The sequence below is a fragment of the Spea bombifrons genome, chromosome 7, assembly GCF_027358695.1.
Source record: "Spea bombifrons isolate aSpeBom1 chromosome 7, aSpeBom1.2.pri, whole genome shotgun sequence".
Taxonomy (NCBI): Eukaryota; Metazoa; Chordata; class Amphibia; order Anura; family Pelobatidae; genus Spea; species Spea bombifrons.
The window spans coordinates 43,282,221-43,301,842 of NC_071093.1; the positions used below are offsets into that span (position 1 = coordinate 43,282,221).

Here is a 19,622-nt window from a genome sequence, read left to right on the forward strand (position 1 = left end):
CTCGTTTCCTAGAATTCTGTGTATTTTGGGAGCAAGGGAGTTATTTTTTCTTTTATCGCCGCCCGCTTGCAGTAACCCTTACACTGCCGGACACGCGGAGACAGCGGGGGCTAGGAAGGCCCCGCTCATTCCCTGCACTGACAAAGGGTTAACGGCGGGCTATTATATTGTTCGAACTATCACTGAAATTACAGTTTGCTCCCGGTAAAGTGCGCTATCACAGCGTGAATTCTATCGGCTGTTACACTCCATCTCGCCTCCCACTTGAACACATCAGACACACACTTGGCATTTTTAATATGATTTCATAAAATTGACCCTTTCGGCTTCCGGGTTGCGTTTTTTTTACTTCTTGCTGTTTGTTAAAACAGAAACAGTTAATCGTACCTGGAAACTTTCAGGATTTGCCCCAATCTCAGGGTGAAGGGGCAGATTCTCGGGGTCAGTCTGGATCTGACTCCCTCCTATCCCCCCCCTGCCGTGATCATATATAAGACTCCCAGTTGCTTTTGCTCCCAGTATGTTATGGTTGATATCCCTGCTTGAATGCAGGTGACTTGATTAAGTGTATCTTTAAATAATGTCAAGTTAAGGTTTCCGTTGGAACTGATACTAGAGGCAATTGAGTAACACATTTGGCGAGCCACTCATGATGGGCTATTAAAGAGTTAATATTGCAAGAGTCTCAGGGTCAGATCATTGAGAATGCCCCCAGGTATGCAGATATTGAGGGCGATAATGGATTGTCAGTCCCGTTGTATGTTGTTGAGGAATATGATGGTGCTATAAATCCATAAATTATCATAAATAATATCAGTGTTAGGGACCTTTCGTTAAATAAAATGCATATGACGGCGGGAGCCTCCCTTTAAATGCTGCGATAGAAAACGCCATTCCTAGTGCGTGTGAATGTCCAGAATATTTTTTTTTCATGTCGAATTTGCCTTGTTTATAATTTATGCCAGGAATGCTTAATTGCCATGTGACACAGAAGCAGGCTTTGATAGGTTGTTGCCATAGAAACTGGAGCAAAATGTTTCCTTGTTCTTATGTGATTAAACCTTCAGAAGAAAGATTAAAATGACAGATCTCCTAAGGTTTATTTGCCTAATAAGGGAGAGTAATGAATGATCTTGTGTACGCATGATGCGGGGCAGCAGGAAGAACATGGGGGCGAGGTGCGAGGAGCATGATGCGGGGCAGCGGGAAGAACATGGGGCGGAGAGGTGGGAGGAGCATGATGCGGGGCAGCGGGAAGAACATGGGGGAGAGGTGGGAGGAGCATGATGCGGGGCAGCAGGAAGAACATGGGGCGCAGAGGTGGGAGGAGCATGATGCGGGGCAGCGGGAAGAACATTGGGGGAAGAGGGAGGAGCATATATCACATATACACATATCCCAAACTTACACAACTTTTAAAAAATGAACTTCTCATCCCTTTGGCGTTGAAAGGGTTAGACAGATAGAGGTGGCTGCTTGGGGTCAGGGTCCCTAATGCGCAAACAGGGTCTCTATGTAGCTAAATCTGTGCTGATTTTGCTTCCTTTTGAACATTCAGTAAATGAACTAATTAATCCAAACATCTCTTCTCCTGTGTTTATCCGAAGAAAACAATGGATATTACCTCCGTGACATTTAGTAAATGAATAGAATATGTTACGGAGCGTTAGAAAATGCCTCATGTTACCTCGTAGAACGCTCATTGTACCGCATGTGCCCGTCTCTCGATGTTCTTTTACTATTTGCAGCCTGCGTTTACAATCTGCACTGTCGTTACGTAAGTTACCATCTCCAGGTGATCTCAGCTGCTTAGTAGACGTCACGTCTTAAGCACTTTAAGTATCTTTTGAGCTACGAATCCCAGATGTGATCCTCAATCTGAAAGGGAAAATTCAGAATCGGAATGCGTTTGCGTTCAGCTATATGTTATGTAAGTTTTACTTTACTGAGAGGTTGGTAGATAAGTGGAACAGCCTCCCAGTAGAAGTGGTGGAGATAGGGGAAGTAGTGAGGGGGAAAATTGTTCTTGATAAAGGACCGGCTCACTGGCAGAGGCAGGAACACGGCAGGATCACGTAACGCGACGTGACCCTGCCGTTAAACCGCGGTTGCAAGGAACAGCTGAAAGAAGCATCTGGTAAGGTAAGGGGTGAGGTGAGTGAGTATGTATGTATGTATCTATGTATGTTAGAGTGTGTGTTAGCATGAGTGTCTATGTATGTGTGTCTGGGTGTGTTAGAGAGGTTGTGTGTTAGTGTGAATATGTATGTGTAAGTGTGTAAGCATGAGTGTATATGTGTATGTGTGTAGCATGAGTATGTATTTGTGTGTATACAAGTAGTGCAAGAGTGTGTGTAAATTTGTGTGCAATATGTGGTGCAATTAGGGTTGCCACCTTTCTTGCTAAAAAAATACCGGCCATGCTAATTTGCATAATTAGTTATATATGTGTGACATCACAGAAACATAATGTGCACCCACCCCCCCCCAATATTTCCTGTCACAGAAACATAATGTGCACCTACCCCCCTCAATATATCCTGTCACAGAAACATAATGTGCACCTACCCCCCTCAATATATCCTGTCACAGAAACATAATGTACACCTACCCCCCCCCCAATATTTCCTGTCACAGAAACATAATGTGCACCTACCCCCCCAATATTTCCTGTCACAGAAACATAATGTGCACCTACCCCCCCAAATACTTCCTGTCACAGAAACATAATGTGCACCTACCCCCAAATACTTCCTGTCACAGAAACATAATGTACACCTACCCCCCCCAAATATGTCCTGTCACAGAAACATAATGTGCACCTACCTTCCCTCCCCCCCAATATTTCCTGTCACAGAAACATAATGTGCACCTACCTCCCCCCCAATATTTCCTGTCACAGAAACGAAATGTGCACCTACCCCCCCAATATTTCCTGTCACAGAAACATAATGTGCACCTACCTTCCCTCCCCCCGAATATTTCCTGTCAAAGAAACATAATGTGCACCTACCCCCCCAAATACTTCCTGTCACAGAAACATAATGTGCACCTACCCCCAAATACTTCCTGTCACAGAAACATAATGTACACCTACCCCCCCAAATATGTCCTGTCACAGAAACATAATGTGCACCTACCTTCCCTCCCCCCCAATATTTCCTGTCACAGAAACATAATGTGCACCTACCTCCCCCCCAATATTTCCTGTCACAGAAACGAAATGTGCACCTACCCCCCCAATATTTCCTGTCACAGAAACATAATGTGCACCTACCTTCCCTCCCCCCGAATATTTCCTGTCACAGAAACATAATGTGCACCTACCTTCCCTCCCCCCCAATATTTCCTGTCACAGAAACATAATGTACACCTACCTCCCCCTCAATATTTCCTGTCAAAGAAACATAATGTGCACCTACCTTCCCTCCCCCCGAATATTTCCTGTCACAGAAACATAATGTGCACCTACCTCAGTTCACTTTTCTCAGTGCAGGCAGGAGTAGGGGCATAAGGCTTTTTCCTCCGAGTCCACAGGCAGCAAGCTTGCACAGGCCGGCCGGTCTGCGGATGCTGCCAGTCTCCAGAGCGCTGGGGGAAGTGACGTCATGAAATTAAACCCCCCAGCGCTCAGCCTCCGCCAATCACGTTGTCGCGGCCCGTAATAATGGTTGATGGGAATTATACTAGTGCTCTCTCAATTGTTTCTAACCCATTACATGATGTCATGGGCCACAGTCATATTCAGAACTATATCTTTTTCGTTTTTTATACCTTTAAAAAAACATGTTTTTTTACTTTAGGGTTTTTCTGGAAACAAAATAAATGCTGTGCGCACAATAATAGCGCCATGAAATACAGGGCTGGTATTCGACTATTTCTGGGGTTGGAATTTGGGAATTTAAATACTTCCGGGTCTCTTTTTTTTTAGTTCCCGGTCCGGCCTCGGTGGTAAGAGGTGTGCCTAGGTCGTGGAGCTTTTTCATAAATTTTTTTACGTGACTTTGTGACCTATTTATGTGACTGATTAGGTAATTTAGAAGAAGAAAAATGTGTGTTTACTTACAATTTAATGGTTGTGCCCAAGGCCGGACTGGGGAAGAAAGGCGGCCACTAAATGATGTATATGTGGCTGCCGGGTGGATACGAGCAGCCACATACTATTACACTCATTCATGTATTCAGCCCATGGATGGATATTAAACCTCCAGATCTGCCTTCAGCATTAAGAGACTCACCAAAAATGGCACTGGCCCACTGGGCATTTGCCCGGTTTGTGAGATAGCGAGTCCGGTCCTGTTTATTCCCACTTTCTGCTGTTTCTATACACATTATTGGGGCTTTTGGGACTGTAGCACCCTGCGATACCCTCATACCCAGCAAACATTCTGACCTCCTACAAAAGAGGGGCACCAGGTGAGGAAAGAAGGACATCAGGGGAGGAAAGAGGGACATCAGGGGAAGAAAAAGGGACATCAGGGGAGGAAAGAGAAACATCAGGGGAAGAAAGAGGGACATCAGGGGATTTCGGTTCCAAAGAGGGACTGGGCAAACAAAACAGAGATAAACAGAGTATTGGGATCTTTGAACTATAAAACCCAACACTTTAATGGTTAATTTTGCATAACAAATATTTTAACTAAAAAAAATCTTTGAGGAGGCTATTCATAAAGAAAATTCTATCTTCAGAAACAATTTAATTCCGACACATCATTTTATCAACAAAGAAGAATCGTGGTAAGATTATACAATCGCTGCATTGGTATTTAACAGGGATTTAAGACTAAATATTTTATCACGGACTGTCTAACATGTTACGGCACAAATTGAGCTCATTTGCGGGACATCTAATTACCACGCAGAGCACATTAAACCTTTCAGTCAGTGCTGAAGTGCGACCTATTCAATATCCCCAGCCGAGTACCGCATCCATACTTTATTTGCGGAGCTAATATTGTCTGGAAGGTGACGCACTGAATAATGCCTGTATCACAATGTTCCGCAAGACAGCTTTGTTGAGTGCCTGACACATGGCTCCTGAAGCATCTGTTATTACATCCTCGTTAGAAACCCAAAAATAGGAGCAGTTTCCGGGGCTATTAGTTAAATATGACATTGAAAGATTAAAGACGTACAATAAATGGTGCTGGGGTTATAACGTTAAATGTCTAAGCCATCCATCTGCTGGTTTACTTGATGCGGAGTTCTAATGGTCTCGTATTTGTATTCCGGGGAGATGACTCTCTTTCAGGGTAGAGTGTCTTGAAAGAGACCGTCACGTCTATACAACTCGTGAAGGACCTCAGGTTTTTACCACCATCTCTAACACTGGTTCTGTTTGATTATGATGACCTAACATTCGTCCTTCTTTGAAAATATTTTTCCCTCCGGTACTTCGTTAAATACCTTTATTTAAATGTTTTTATTCCATTCCCTCTCTTTCTCTTCTCTCCCCCAAGCCGGACATATTGAGATCCCTCAGTCTCTCCTGATCCTTCGAACCATTTACCATTTTAGTTGTCCGTTTCTGAACTCTATCGAGAACATCAATATCCTTCTGGAGAAGTCTCCAGAACTAAACCCAGAACTATACTAATCCTGTTCTTATGGCATTGCTTTTTCTTAGTTTTTTTCATTTGGACTTGGATGTGCAATGAATGATGTACATGTTTCTTACGTAAAGCTGGGGAAACTGGCGTTGGCCCAAGCCCAATGTCTGGCTCGGCTCTGACCTGTAAGGAGAGGAAAAAGTATGAGCTTTCTCGAACCGCATCTCTAGTTAGGTTTTTTCGGTCCGGGTGAGTTCTCTGTAAGGATTTGCTTCTACGGATGGTTCCTTGGTCTGAGATGACTAGGGATGGCCCTGAGAGAGAAGGTCTTCTGCCTATAGCAGTCGCATTCCCTTTCCGTTCTGCCTCCAGGTACCACAGGAGAAAATGGCCTATTACATGGGCTATGGGGAGAAGACAGCATCTGTATTAAATAGTCATTATGCAGAAGACATAACCAATGTGGAGATGCTGAGTAGTATGCAGAGAAATGCACCAAAGTACTACAAAAGCCACCAGATGTGGTTTCCACTGCCATGCACGGACATTACCAGAGGTTGAGGGCAGCTGGCAGGTAGATCTCTGACACCTTCTTGACAACTACCCTCCTGTTTCCGTCGTGTCCACCTTAGCTCACACATGGCTCGCCAAGCCTAGCCTCAGGTCCTGCTCAGCCCTGGCTTAGCTCATACTGCCCGATGGCCAGCGTGTACATCTCTTTTCTTTAATTTTTGATGTGGTTTGTAGTCCACAGCCGACAAAGTGCCATGGGCTGGCTGGCTGGCTGACCTTCACATAATCATTGGGATGATGGGAGGAATAATTAAAATATCTAAAAAAATAAAATGTGTTTGTAAAATAAATAATAAATGCATAGTATAGTAGGATACACTTTCTCTGGCCTGCTGTGGCTTCCGGTAATTGTAACGTCTTAGAGGATAAGATCCCACTTCAGTCCACCTGTAACTTATTATCCACTACACTGAAGCGGGATGACGGACGGTGTGTAAACCCGTCACAGGAAGGACAGAATCCCCTTAACTCTTTCCTTGCCCTGCAAAAATTCAGGTATTCAGTAAACCTTTTTTTGTATTCCTAATAAAATTGGCAAAAACATGCAATTCATGTTTAAGTAGGTTGTTGCCAAAGTCGGATGAACAATGGTTGCTCAAAATAATAAGGACCCGAATTAAACTTCTGGGAATGTAAGGGAGAGATCTATACAGGCGTGACCTATACAAGTGACAAATAAGGAACCTACATAAGTGTGACAATAAAACATTGAAAAATATGTCGGTTAATACAGTTCCTAGTTTTGTTCATAAATAACTTCATTAGTTGTGTTACCAATGGATCCAGCCTGATGGGCAATGGATCTTTAGGGTCAGAGTCCCTTAAAACCCAAGGTCCATCTAATCCTAGCACAGTGAAGGGGCAGTATATCATGTGATGACATCATATGACTCGATTATCGATGGGAACTCTCAGGGTACCTAACAGTTTCTACCCCAATCTCAAGATCTGGAGTAGACACCTTTATATTTGATCTGAGCAATTCCTGCTTGAATACAGGTGACTTGACATCATTCACAATATCTTTACCTTCTGACAAGTCATGGTTTTTATAAGGACCATCGTTAGAACCATTTGGTTGCCACTATTAGGGAATCACTAAAACAGGATTGTTGAGGAGGCTGTTAAAAGATTCATATTTAAAGAGTCTACAGATCAGCTCACTTGGAATGTTCCTAGAACTGCTTTGATCATACAGAAGCGATCACAGCCCACGGAACCTTCTACAAAACTTACTCCAAATAGGAAGCCTACACACCCCACACAAATGGTATACTGCACCACGCATGCGCACACGTACGCACACACTTACCCCGCTAGCACATAATGTGATCTAGCATGTTTCTGGTGTTACAATGTTACCAACTTCATAGGAGATCTCATCTCCAGTATTCCGAGACACCCAAATCCGGCGGAAATAACAAAAAAAAATGCAGTAGTGCATTAAGTTAAGAGTTTCTTTGGTCCAAATAATCTTCGTGCCGCGCCACGGAATCTGCTGGCGCTCTATGAATAAAAAAATACCCAATAATGATACGAATGTTTTTGTGCCAGAAAATATTTATCAGTAGATTTGATTGGAGCGATAATACTTTCTCTTTATTGCTGACATTTAGCGAGTGCAGAGCTTGTGATCTGTGGATTTAATGTGTAAGATCTATTTTCCTAAATATCTGCTTGCATGGAACAGCGCCTCTTTAAATAAGCTCATTAGTTCTGCTGGACCCCGGTTCATTTCTCGCTAATTGCCTGCATGATGGGTGATGCGCATTTCGATACTGAATCACAGTCTGTGTTACTGTTCATTTTAGGGGAGGATGAGCAAGAGAATAATTAACGAAAACATTATTTGTCACCTCTGAATAATTTGTTCTCTCTCCACTTCAGCGTTCCACAGCTCTCCAATATATCTGAACCAGGGCTGGAGTGGCGATCATGAGGTGGCCCTGGCCACTTTAAGGCCAGTGGCCGCCCAGTGATGGCCTTCAGGGCATTTGCCTGGAATGCCAGGTGGTCTGTCCAGGGCTTATCTGAACCATTAGGTAATTCGATTCATTATCCGTGCTGGTCCAGTAATGGTCAGGAGAGGTGCTGCGCCTAGGGGTAGAACCTTCAGTTTTAAGGGAGGAACTTTTTTTCCTCCCTTCGATGTCTCAGATGCCTATTAAAATACTAAATGTATTAAACTAATAAAAAGATCATATTAGAGCACCTACCTTTGTGAGCTCTTTCGTGGTTGAACATTTTACGCCACGTTTTACTCCACTGATTGGCTACAGTTGTAATTGTATCAGGTATCTAAAGGAAAAATAACACATTTTATTTAAACATATTTTCTGTTGATTCTATACACATTATTGTGACTTTTAGGGATCTTTTTGGAAAAGAAGCTCAGAGGGATTTGGGTAGAGAAAGGGGATTTATGGATTAACCTGTGCCAGAGGGGTATCATTATAAAAGGAGTTTCATGGAGTCCCATAAGATAAAGGTACGTGTCAGATTTTCACAAATTACACTGAAACTACATCAAAGACGCCAACTGCGAGAACGAACTAATTACAATCTGCATAACAAAGCCCTAATTTGAGACACTCGGGGGGGGGGGGTCTGTCTCTCAGGAGATTGTCAGCCTGTCGCAAAACACATTTATCCTAAATGCATTTTGGGTTCCAGATGTGACGCCGGCATCGCGGGCGGGAAAGGTTCAAAGTTTGTTTCTGGTTTCAAGAAGACACTTTTGGTTGCAATCCCCACATCTTTTACGTCCGAAGCCGTCATATACCGGGGAGTAAGATTAAAGCCTTGCGCAGGGTCGTTCACTGCACACAGCAAGTCTGTTCAACGATATCCACTCATCTACTGATCCTGCCAATCAATGGGCCCCTCTTATGCCCCTATTTCCTCCCATGTGCCCCTCTTTCTTCTCCTGGTGCCCTTCTTTCTTCCCTCTGATGCCTGTCTTTCCTTCCCCTGTGCCCCTCTTTCCTCCCCTGATGTACCTCTATTTTCCCCTTATGACACTCGTTTCCAGGAGCTCAGAAGGTCTGTTGGGTATCACAGGATTCTACAGCCCTAAAATACCCAATAATGCATGGAATTGTGAAAAATAAAATAAATGATATTCATCGAAATGTCTTACTCATCATGTACTGAAAACACCACAGTGGAGCCGGGTCCCTATAGACTTTATTTTTTGGAGGTTGTGGACGTGGGTTGACCTTCTGGCTCTTACATGCCATTGAAGACTTCAGTGGTTCACCTCTCGGGGGGGGGGGTCTGCACTTAGAAGATTTAGCCTTCTCTTGGTTTTATCAATGAAGGAAGGAAGGGGCTACATATGCCTTTGAAGACTGGAGAACCAATGTCCCTCTGTGGCCCTACAATGGAACAGATACCCCTTCTTCACGGATATGTTTAAAGCATGACACCTCAAAAGTCTCATTAAAGCCCCTATATATATTTTTTTCTTTCTATTTGACACATCTGGCTTTTATCAGCCATCTCTGTCCCAGACGTATCTGCAACGCTGCTCCATCATCTGAATCTTTGAGGGTTAAACAGCTTTTCCAATTGATCATTTCGATAAACCAAGGGAACGATGACAAGCCCTGTCACCAGAACATGACACGTTAACAAAAAGCAGAGTCTGTCACTTCCGGGACGCATTAACGCAACGCTATCCTATGTTCAGTCTGTGCAATGTGCAAATCATCCCATAATCACCCTGACTCATTTATTTTCTAAGCCCCCCCTCACCCCCCCAGAAGAGATTTTTGAAGTAGGATCATTTTCCCGTTTTCAGAAGCCATGATTGCTATCCTTCAGTCTGACAGTGCAGCTAAATAATTAGCAGAAGAATGGATGTACCTGAACGAAAAGACAATAGGGCTGATGCACAGGGGTACTGTTAGCGCATGATGCCGAATATCACGGGCAAGCGGCGTGATATGTACAAAGTCAATTAGCATTTTTTTCACCAAAAGCAACTCAGATTTATAGGTTTGATGTGCATTCGGGGGAAAAAATGGACCTAAAATCATTTATACTCATTATGCCATAATTACGGTTTTATGTATTTTCTGTTTCATCGCCTGCAGCACTTTTGTGGACCCCCCTTGTCTTACGTTACTTAACCAGCATAAAAATTAAGGGTTAAATGTTATGGAAATAGCTGCAGTAGAAGTGAAACAAAATAACACTAAAAGGATGCGAGTGGGTCTGTATACAAACAGATAAAAAGTATGCAATTGCCTTAAGGTCAGCACATTGGTGACACGATGCTTTGGGGGTCCCTCCTTGTGACCCAAATCCCTCTTTCCTACCCTGATATCCTACTTTTTTAGGATCCTACTTTTTTAAAAAAAAATATGTCGGTCCAACTTTGACCTACCCATTCAAGAAAGCCAGAACGCGGGTGTCACGTAACACAACCCCCGTTATGGAAGTGCAGCTAGAAAGAACTCTCTGGGAAGGTAAAGGGGTGAGAGAGAGGGGGTATAAGAGTAGTATGTGTGTATGTGTAAGTGTTTGTGTGTACGTGTGTGCATGTTAGAGGGAGTGTGTGTAAGTTTGCGTGTTTTGTGTTAGCGAAGTGTAAGTATGCATGTATATGTGTATGGGGCCACTTGGCTTTACCTGTCCCCAAACCAGAAGATGCCAGCTGTCTCCAGATTGTTTGCTGGGTATGAGGGTATCGCAGGGTTCTACAGCCCTAAAAGCCCCGATAATGTGTATAGAAACAGCAGGAGATGTGTTTATAAATTAACAACATACATTATTCCCGTTCAGTTCAATAAATACCCTTAAATAGATCATAAACTGACATAAAGAAACTGCCCCGTAGCCACACCACCGACCATACCTCTTACAACAAGAGTCCCTCTGTAGCCATATTGTAAATAGGATAAAAATATCACAAAAGACTAAAGGATCTCCGTGTACAGGATGGAGGAGAGAAACGCGAGTTACAGAGATTTAACAGGGTACAGGAGACAAGGAGAAATGTTAGAAGAAGAGACTGTGATCTTAAACTAGAGGGCCAGGAACTTAGATGGAATGTGGGGAATTTTTACTTTACTGAGAGAGTGGTAGATAAGTGGAACTGCTTCCCAGCATGGGATCATTTCGCGGTCTCCGCATGTTCGAATCCTGTTATAAAGGAACGAGGGAAGTAAAAGGTAATCCTGCAGTGCAGCCTTGTGGCGGCGAGCTGCATAGGAAAAAAGCAGTGAATGATCACCGACTCCAAAAAAAGTCATTAATATTTATTTAGATTTTCTATTATTTATATTTATTTCTAGGTTTCACGCGTCTCTCTGTTATTTGTAAAGGGCGTTTGTGGTGCAGGTGACTTGGCACGGACCCCGTTACACCCCGTGCAGCGTGCAAAACAATTATGGGAATATTTATGCCGCAAACGGCGTGAAACGTCACAGTCAAGTTAAATGGCCGGGAAGGGACTGTAAATCACGCAGGTTTTTGCGTCAAGTAACAGAAACTTATTTAGCGCACATTGCTGGGTACCCACTGAAAATATACAGATGGCACCTACAGGGAAATAACAGTGGGACTTCAACTTTAAAAACATAACACAAAACGCATTTAATTCTATTGATAATAAACCTGTAGGATATACAGACAACGGCCTAGGGGGACATTCTGGGTTATGAGGCCTAAAAGTAAAATAAGGGTATTAGGAGCCCCACACCACAGACACGCAGCTCCCACAGGATGGAGTGTACGCTTTGGGAGTGCGCTCTTGCCGCCTTTCTCTGCGCTCTATGGTGCCTTTCCGGAAGAGTACGTCAGTCTGGGCAGTGACGTACGCTGAGCCGGTAACGTGTGCTTTTGGCGCTGCTGGTTACTGGACCCGGGGCCCCGCGTACCGGCCTCTATCAAACCCAGGGGCCACGGGCGCTAAGTCACCTTCTCCATTTGGGTCCCAGACCCGGCACCAAGCTCCCTGCTCCGGCCGCATCGTCCCAGCGGCGGTTTGTCACCAGTGGAAGGTCTAACCGGCCTGGCCTGTAACCAACCCTCCCACCCGGCCTCTTCAGGGATAATCAGCTCTGTAGGCAGCCCTCGCCTCTCCCCCTCTATCTCTAGCTCTTACCCCATTCACATTGCCGCTATTAACCCATCACCTGCTTCTGCTAAATTTTCTGGACACGTCTGCCTGTTCTGTCACACCCCCTCCCCCACCACCAGCCTCTCCTTTCTACCTGTTGGTAGCTTCTCCCCACTCTAAATGGTGAAAATACCCCCTTACATTGCTTTAGCTTCTGATACTTGCCCCTGCATCACCTTGCATGTTACGTAACCTCCTGTCAGGGTAACTGCTTCATCTCAGTACCCCATCTAATTGTTTTTCCACCCCAGCGTTTCTGGAATCTTCTTCCACTTCCTCTCCTTAAAACCTACATCCCTCGTTCTTGCCGGCGGGGGAACCATTCTTCCAGCTCATTGCCCTTTTCTCTGATTATCCCTCTACTTCCCATTAGCCGGTTCTTCCCCACCTGCAGCCATGGCCTCCAAGACGGGTAAATCCCTCGACTTGGAAGGAAACTGCGTTCTTTGCTGCCAAGAGCTGGAGATCTATGCTATCGGGAAGTGTGACCATCCCGTCTGCTATCGCTGCTCCACTAAGATGAGGGTCCTGTGTGAGCAGAAATACTGCGCTGTGTGCCGGGAGGAATTGGACAAGGTGGGTCACCATGCCGCCATCTTTCTTCATGCTGTAACAACTCTACTCCATCCTCTGTCAAGTTTAGTTAGATTAAACCCATTAATGACGATACATTGTGAGCCCGTACATGTACAGGCTTTGTCGTGAAGGGGTTAAAAATCTCATAAAGTCTACAGTCCTACCTCCAGGGTTTTGGCTAAATATTAAAGTGAAATGTATCACTCCAAAGGCTTGGTCGCTGAATACCTTAGTTCCACCTTATGTAACCACCAGGCCTGTCCGTGACTCACGACATCGGCACCCAGTCAACTTTAAGGACACGCAGTCGTTAGAAACACAGCCTGAAAAGAAAACTAACTAATTGGGCTTCTGCGAAGGCTGCAGTTATCTGCGGCGCTCGTTGGATCTCTTTCCTAAACTCTTACTTTCAGATACGCTGTCAATACGACCTTTTCCTTATGGGGCCGCTAGTGACGACCTGTATGGCAGTCAGTTGTATAGCTCAGTGTTTCCTTAAAAGGGGTTAATAATGCCCGTTGCTATACAGTAACTAGCAGTCATACGGGCCCCTGTTATGTACCACGTGGATAGTGTGGCATTTTTGATCAGATCCCTCCATACCACTTCTTATGTCCTGTATACCCATTGCGCTGCGGAATATGATGGTGCTGTATACAACATTTAATAATAATACTCTACCTTCCACCGCTCCCTGCCCCCCTGAAAGAATATCCGAATACTAGACCGGTGCAAAGTTGTAATTTACTTTAGCGTCAAGAGTAGAGAACGTCTAGCACCCCAACTGCCGCAGTACTCAGCCAGCATCAATACACGCCAAGAGACCCTCAAGAGGAAGAAGTGCAAGGGGTTGATGTTCCGTGTCTCACATGGGTTCGTTAGGTTGTCTTTACGTGGACGGTGTTTCATAAAGCGCATCGTTTATTCCCGCAGGTGATCTTTGTCAAGAAAGTTGTTCCCTTTTTAAGCATCAACACTCAGCAAATGCAGTACGAGAAGAACCATGACATCTATTTCAGCGATGGGAAAATGTTCTCCCAGTACAGGTAATGCGAAGTTATACACGCCGGTGCTGGCTTACTTTCCTCGCGTGGAACGCTTGTAGCCGCCTGTTACAGTCACGGAAACTCTTTATTTACTTAATACACCTTCCCAATGGTGGCTTCCATCGTAAGAGTTTAGATATGTATTGTAAGGGAGCTTTAAAGTGCGTTCAGGCCAGGGACGTAAGTAGGTATACAGGTTTCGCCTAACCTTTCGTTGAATTCATCTCTTTTGTTAGTAGCTAGTCCCTACTTTTTAACTCCATACCAAATAGAGTTCATAAGGGTCATCTGATGCCTGCCATTAAATTACAGATTTAAGGGCAAGTTATAGGCAAATCTGGTACTTTTAATGATCCACAAACTCCGTATGTAATAGATTTCATTAAGTAATGTGATGGATAATTATATTTCATAGACGCAATTGGCTCACCTTTTTTGTTTTAAGTAACATTTGATTTACCGTTATTTTTTGTTTGTGTAGGAAGCTGCTGCAACATGAATGCACCTTGTGTCCAGAGGTGAGACCTTTTCACGCCTTTCCTGACCTGGAGCAGCACATGAGGAAGCATCACGAGCTCTTCAGCTGCAAGCTCTGCCTGAAACACCTTAAGGTTAGAACAAAACTGGCCAAGTAGGGCTTACTAAATGACTGCAGTCCACAGAAAAATGTGGCAGAGAGGGATTTTTGTATTTTTATTTTTATTTTTTTTCATCTTGTATTTTTAATGCCGCTATCCTTCTAATTCCAATCCCAGAATTTCACTTACGAGCGTAAATGGTATAACCGCAAAGACCTTGCCCGTCACCGCATTCACGGGGACCCCGAGGACACGTCTCACCGCGGGCACCCGCTGTGCAAGTTCTGCGATGAACGCTACCTCGACAATGACGAGTTACTCAAACATCTGCGACGGGACCACTATTTCTGCCACTTCTGTGACTCTGATGGTGCCCAAGAGTATTACAGGTTGGCATGATGAAACGAACAGAAGGGACTCTTGCATTTGAACACCAGCAGAAGCCAGTCAACTTAAAACATAAATGGGTTAATGATGTATATTTAAATGGTGATGCCCCTATATTAGCTATACGCCAATGAGGGCATGAGCTCTCCAAAATCCTAAATATCGGTTTCGTGTCTTGTGCAGCGAGTACAACTTCCTGCGGGAGCATTTTCGCGATAGCCACTTCTTATGCGAGGAGGGACGGTGCAGCACCGAGCAGTTCACCCATGCTTTCCGCACCGAAATAGATTACAAAGCGCACAAGACCTCCTGCCATAGCAAGAGCAGAGCCGAGGCCCGGCAGAACCGGCAAATCGACCTCCAGTTCAACTACGCGCCACGCCATAATCGCAGAAATGAAGGTATGCACAACTGTCTTGGGTTAAAGTCCAGTGCCATATAAGAAAAAGCCTTTAGTGGCTTCATTTTTCTATTTGATTAGTTTCTACGGCACCCTTTTTACAGTTAAGGATTTATATGTTCTGTGACTGTAATATTCCAGGCATAGTTGGCGGAGAGGACTATGAAGAGGTTGATCGCTTTAACAGATCGGGAAGGTTAATGAGAGGAGGAGGCGCTCGCGGAGGGCAGCAGAACAGGAGAGGGAGCTGGAGATATAAAAGGTGAGTTTGCTCCCTGTTTGGATTTTAAGGTGTGTTGCATGTCTTTTTACAGGTTAATCTCTGAGAGTTAAGTCTGGCAAAAAGTATAACACTACCTTCTACAATCCACCTTGAATGCTGCTGCCAGACTTATCTTTGCTTTACTCCCCTTCGTACAGCGATGCGGAATCTGATGGCGCTAAATAAAGTACTTTTTTTTTTTTAATATGGGAAACCAATAGGGAGGAAGAGGACAGAGAAGTCGCCGCTGCTGTTCGGGCGTCTGTAGCTGCTCGCCGTCAAGAGGAAATGGGGAGAAAACAACCTTCAGAAAACCCAGAGAACGCGAAGTCCCGGAAGGAGGAGACGCGAGAACCCGAGGAGGGCCGCAAGACCAAGGTCTTTGCAAAACCTGCACCTGAGGTTACAGGTAAGCAATGTGTCTTTAAAAATTAGATTATCGAATATTAATTTTTTTTTTTTTTTCATATTCCTAGTGTTGGAAAATCATGCGTTGGATGCATCCCTTTTTAAAAAACAAAAAAACTAAATTCTGGGAAGTAAAAACCTTTTGTAGGCCTTTCTCATCAAGCATTTGCTTCCCCTTCTTTGCAGGGCCAGATTCCCTTATGAAAACTACGACTCTAGGGGCTAAAGAGACCAGGTCTAACGGACCTTTGAATGAAGAGGATTTTCCTGCTTTTGGTTCTGCTCCGGCTGCGCCATCACTGAGGTACAGAACTATTTTTGGGACATTATCAGTAATGGTTTTGAGAGTATTAATGAAATTCTTTGACTTGTTTCTTAACACATAGTTTGTGTTTTGCAGTGCGGCAAAGCCAGCCCAAGTAAAGCTGAAGGAAGAGGACTTCCCAAGCCTCTCAGCTGTTTCTTCGCCCGCTTCTTCCAGTTCTTCCTCTGTGCCAGCATTCTCTGCAGGGATCACATATACTGCGAGGAACACAAACAGGTTCCAGGAGGAAGACTTTCCGGCCTTGGTGTCTAATATAAAGCCAAACAGGCCCATGTCTTCCGTGACTTCTGCATGGGCTGCCAGCACTTCAAAAAGCAAGCCTAAACCTGCGACTCCTAGTATGGCTTCAAGTAAAGTTGGGAAGGGTGCTCCTCTACTTGGCAACAGTAAAGGAACAACAAAAAAGAGTCCCAAGCCCTCCTCTTTTTCCGAGGAAGAGGAAGACGGTAATGGGATAACCCAACAGGAATTCCGTAACACACCGACCATGTTTGACATCTCCAAGCTGCTGACGGCACCAGCGCCTCAGAGCTCTGGAAAGGTGAACAAGAAGAAACGAGTTGGGTCTGAGAAACAGGGTTCCTCTTCCAGCAGCCAGCCGTCGGTCGACAGACCTGCCAATTCTTCTCTCAAGGAAAACGCTAGAGAGAGAGAACGGAATCCAACACCGCCTGCCAGTTCGATCCTCGGTGACAAATCCAACACGGTGGCAAATGGGCCAACAGAAAAGGTGCCGGAGAAGAGTAGCGTCTCAAGCGAACCACCAGGCTTTAAAATGCCTGTTAATTCTGCGCCGCAATACCCTTTGCCCGAGGAAGACTTTCCTGCTTTAGTGAACAATAATGTACTCCGAATGCCACCGCCAGGTATGTTTAAGTCTGGAGCAACCAAATAATTTCCTATTTCATAGTTACTCAATGTTTCCCCCACATTCTGTATCTCCTTGTTTTGCTCCATGCAGTATAACTTAGGTTACCACATCTTATTTTTTAAAGTCAGAAATTCACCCAGAGGTCAATGACTCTAAATGTAATAAATAGTAAAGTAGGTTAAAAAGATCATCAAGTTCAACCTGTCTCGGGTGGTTTACCACGCCCCCCCGCCCCAAGATGCCTGCTTTAGGGGTAAATATGGAAATCCAAAAACGCATGATATAGAGGATCCCATATGCCACAGCGCCTCTGAACGGTATATAAAGGTCTAGTGGCTGGATAGCATAATGCTTTAAAATGTTAACGATTGATAAGTCACAGTAGAGAGCCGTGGACAAACGATCTCATGCCCTGGTTTATTTTCTTTGGTTCCTACAGGGTTCTCTCCGGTTGTGACGGTAGCTCCTCTAGCGCCTCCACCAGGGCTATCGACATCCGTTGGGAAACCTCCTCCCGGTTTCAGCAACATCCACGCTGTCTCTCATCCAGCGGAGCCACCGATCAAGCCTGTGAAAGAGTAAGTAGCAGGAGATGTAGTGTGTGTGTGTGTGTGTGTGTATATATATGTATATGTGTATATATGTGTGTGTGTGTGTGTGTGTATATATATAATATATATATATATATCAGAGCCGTACACTGTAGGTGGCATTTCTAAAGCTGTCGTGTCTCTTAGACTTATTTTGAATAAATAAGTCTAATTGTGAAACTGTTTTAGTAGCAAAAGTTTGGTTTTGGTGGTTTGAGAATGTTTAACTCGCTTTGTGATCCCGTCGTTGCTTCTGTCCCCCAGGCAGACTTTTTGCTCCAGACCGTACCTCGTGCCTGAGAATTTCCAGCAGCGGAACATCCACCTGATCAATTCCATCAAAGACTTCCTGCACAGCGACGAGTCCAAGTTCAACGAATTTAAATCCCACTCTGGCAAATTCCGACAGGTAACGCTGCATCTGCTCTCTTACGCTTCGTATCAGGATAGCGTACCAAGGAGTGGGAACGTGTTACGTACATATTTCCCTATTGATGTACTTTTTAAACAAACACCATATGTGTTAGTAGCTGCTTTCTCTGCCCCGTTTATCGCGCAGCCGTTCGTGAAGCTGTATCTGCGGCACTGCCGCCGAGGTCTGTTCTGTAAACTAATTGTGTGTTTACAGCCGGCATTGTTATGAAAAACTACATTGTTTTTTATTATAAAAATGCTTCATCGAGCATGGTCCTGCAGCGCTGTGTCTGCGGTTTGGACATCTAGTCACTTCCACAGAGTAGCAAGACATTTGGGCAGCATTACCACCCTGACTGGGTCCTGTTGTAAACCTTTGTTTTGAGAAACCTCTCAAATGCCACAGCGTGCTGGCAACGACCAGATAATTATTCGATAATGATCGACAGAATGCCAAGCTGGTGCCCACATGCTGGTTCCTTTACTCCTTATTCACACCACTGGCAGCTCCAGTTAAAACTTAAGACCCTGAAACACATGTTGCGTCCCCGTAGCACAGACATAGTCCGTAGTGCAGTCTGGAGACCTGTCTTATACTCAGCCTGTATGTAGAGAAGCTTTCTGGGGTAGTCTTTGGACATATGGCATGGCCTACACGTTGCCATCCTGCCATTGCTGGCTAATCTGCGCACTTAGCGAGCCAAATGTCATTGGCGTCTATCTGTAAATCAATTCACACTTTATTACTTATTATTTCTGTAAAGGGGCTGATAACGGCTTCCGAGTATTACAAAAGCTGCCGACAGCTACTCGGGGAGAACTTCAACGTGATCTTCAACGAGCTGTTGGTCCTCTTGCCCGACACCTCCAAGCAGCAGGAACTGCTCTCCGCTCACAGGGACTACAGACAGGAAGACAAACCCATCTCCAACAAATCCAAAAAGAACAAGAAAGGGGCCTGGAAAACGGACTCGAACGCTTCTGATCAGGACTACTCGACGTGCCCCAGTTGTGGCCAGGTGCTGGCTCCCAGGGACGTCACCTACCATAAGACTTTGCACATAGAGGACAATGACTTCCCGTCGCTCCAGGCCATCAGCAGGATCATCAGTTAAGTCCCTATCGGCTCTGCCCAGCGTGGGTTTGCACTTAGCGGGAAAGAGGATGTGCCACTAATTTCAAAAAGATCTAATGTACTCCAAGAGCAGGCTGAGGTTTTACCTCCTGGCCATACCAAAATTATTTGTCTACGAGATCTTGCGGCCAAATAAAAAGGTTTTTTTCTTCGGTGTAGCTGATAAAAGGCTGTTGAAGCGTTGGAAGAGAATTGTGCCGGTGTTAAGACCTGGCTATGTTTGTCTATTAAGGCGCCTGATACGATTCTACAAATGCCCCCCTAAATCAGACCAGATTCCCCCCCCTTCACCGCTCCAAAATCCCAGAGCGTTACTGAAACTCTTTAAAGAGTTGGTACAATAATTTTTTAAAATTACTTGGAAAAAGATAAATTTAAAAC

General features: G+C 44.6%; 1 protein-coding gene across 1 annotated transcript; it reads left to right on the forward strand.

The window, feature by feature from the left end:
* The first annotated feature begins 11,948 nt into the window (after nt 1–11,948).
* Nucleotides 11,949–19,409, forward strand: ZNF598 (zinc finger protein 598, E3 ubiquitin ligase). Its single transcript, XM_053471520.1, has 12 exons — nt 11,949–12,825; nt 13,759–13,871; nt 14,353–14,482; nt 14,627–14,838; nt 15,020–15,237; nt 15,378–15,498; nt 15,720–15,907; nt 16,093–16,210; nt 16,307–17,097; nt 17,542–17,680; nt 17,957–18,101; nt 18,871–19,409. Exons 1-12 carry the CDS (start codon nt 12,646–12,648, stop codon nt 19,219–19,221), a joined length of 2,706 nt encoding a protein of 901 aa, XP_053327495.1. The 5' UTR covers nt 11,949–12,645; the 3' UTR covers nt 19,222–19,409.
* The last annotated feature ends 213 nt before the right edge of the window (nt 19,410–19,622 follow it).

What these genes read in the sequence shown, in the direction of transcription:
- ZNF598 (XM_053471520.1), top strand. Translation starts at nt 12,646, where the DNA reads ATGGCCTCCAAGACGGGTAAATCCCTCGACTTGGAAGGAAACTGCGTT. An exon ending in AAAATGTTCTCCCAGTACAG is followed by an intron (nt 13,872 to 14,352) that starts GTAATGCGAAGT and finishes TTGTTTGTGTAG; the next exon opens with GAAGCTGCTGCAACATGAAT. An exon ending in ACTCCGAATGCCACCGCCAG is followed by an intron (nt 17,098 to 17,541) that starts GTATGTTTAAGT and finishes TGGTTCCTACAG; the next exon opens with GGTTCTCTCCGGTTGTGACG.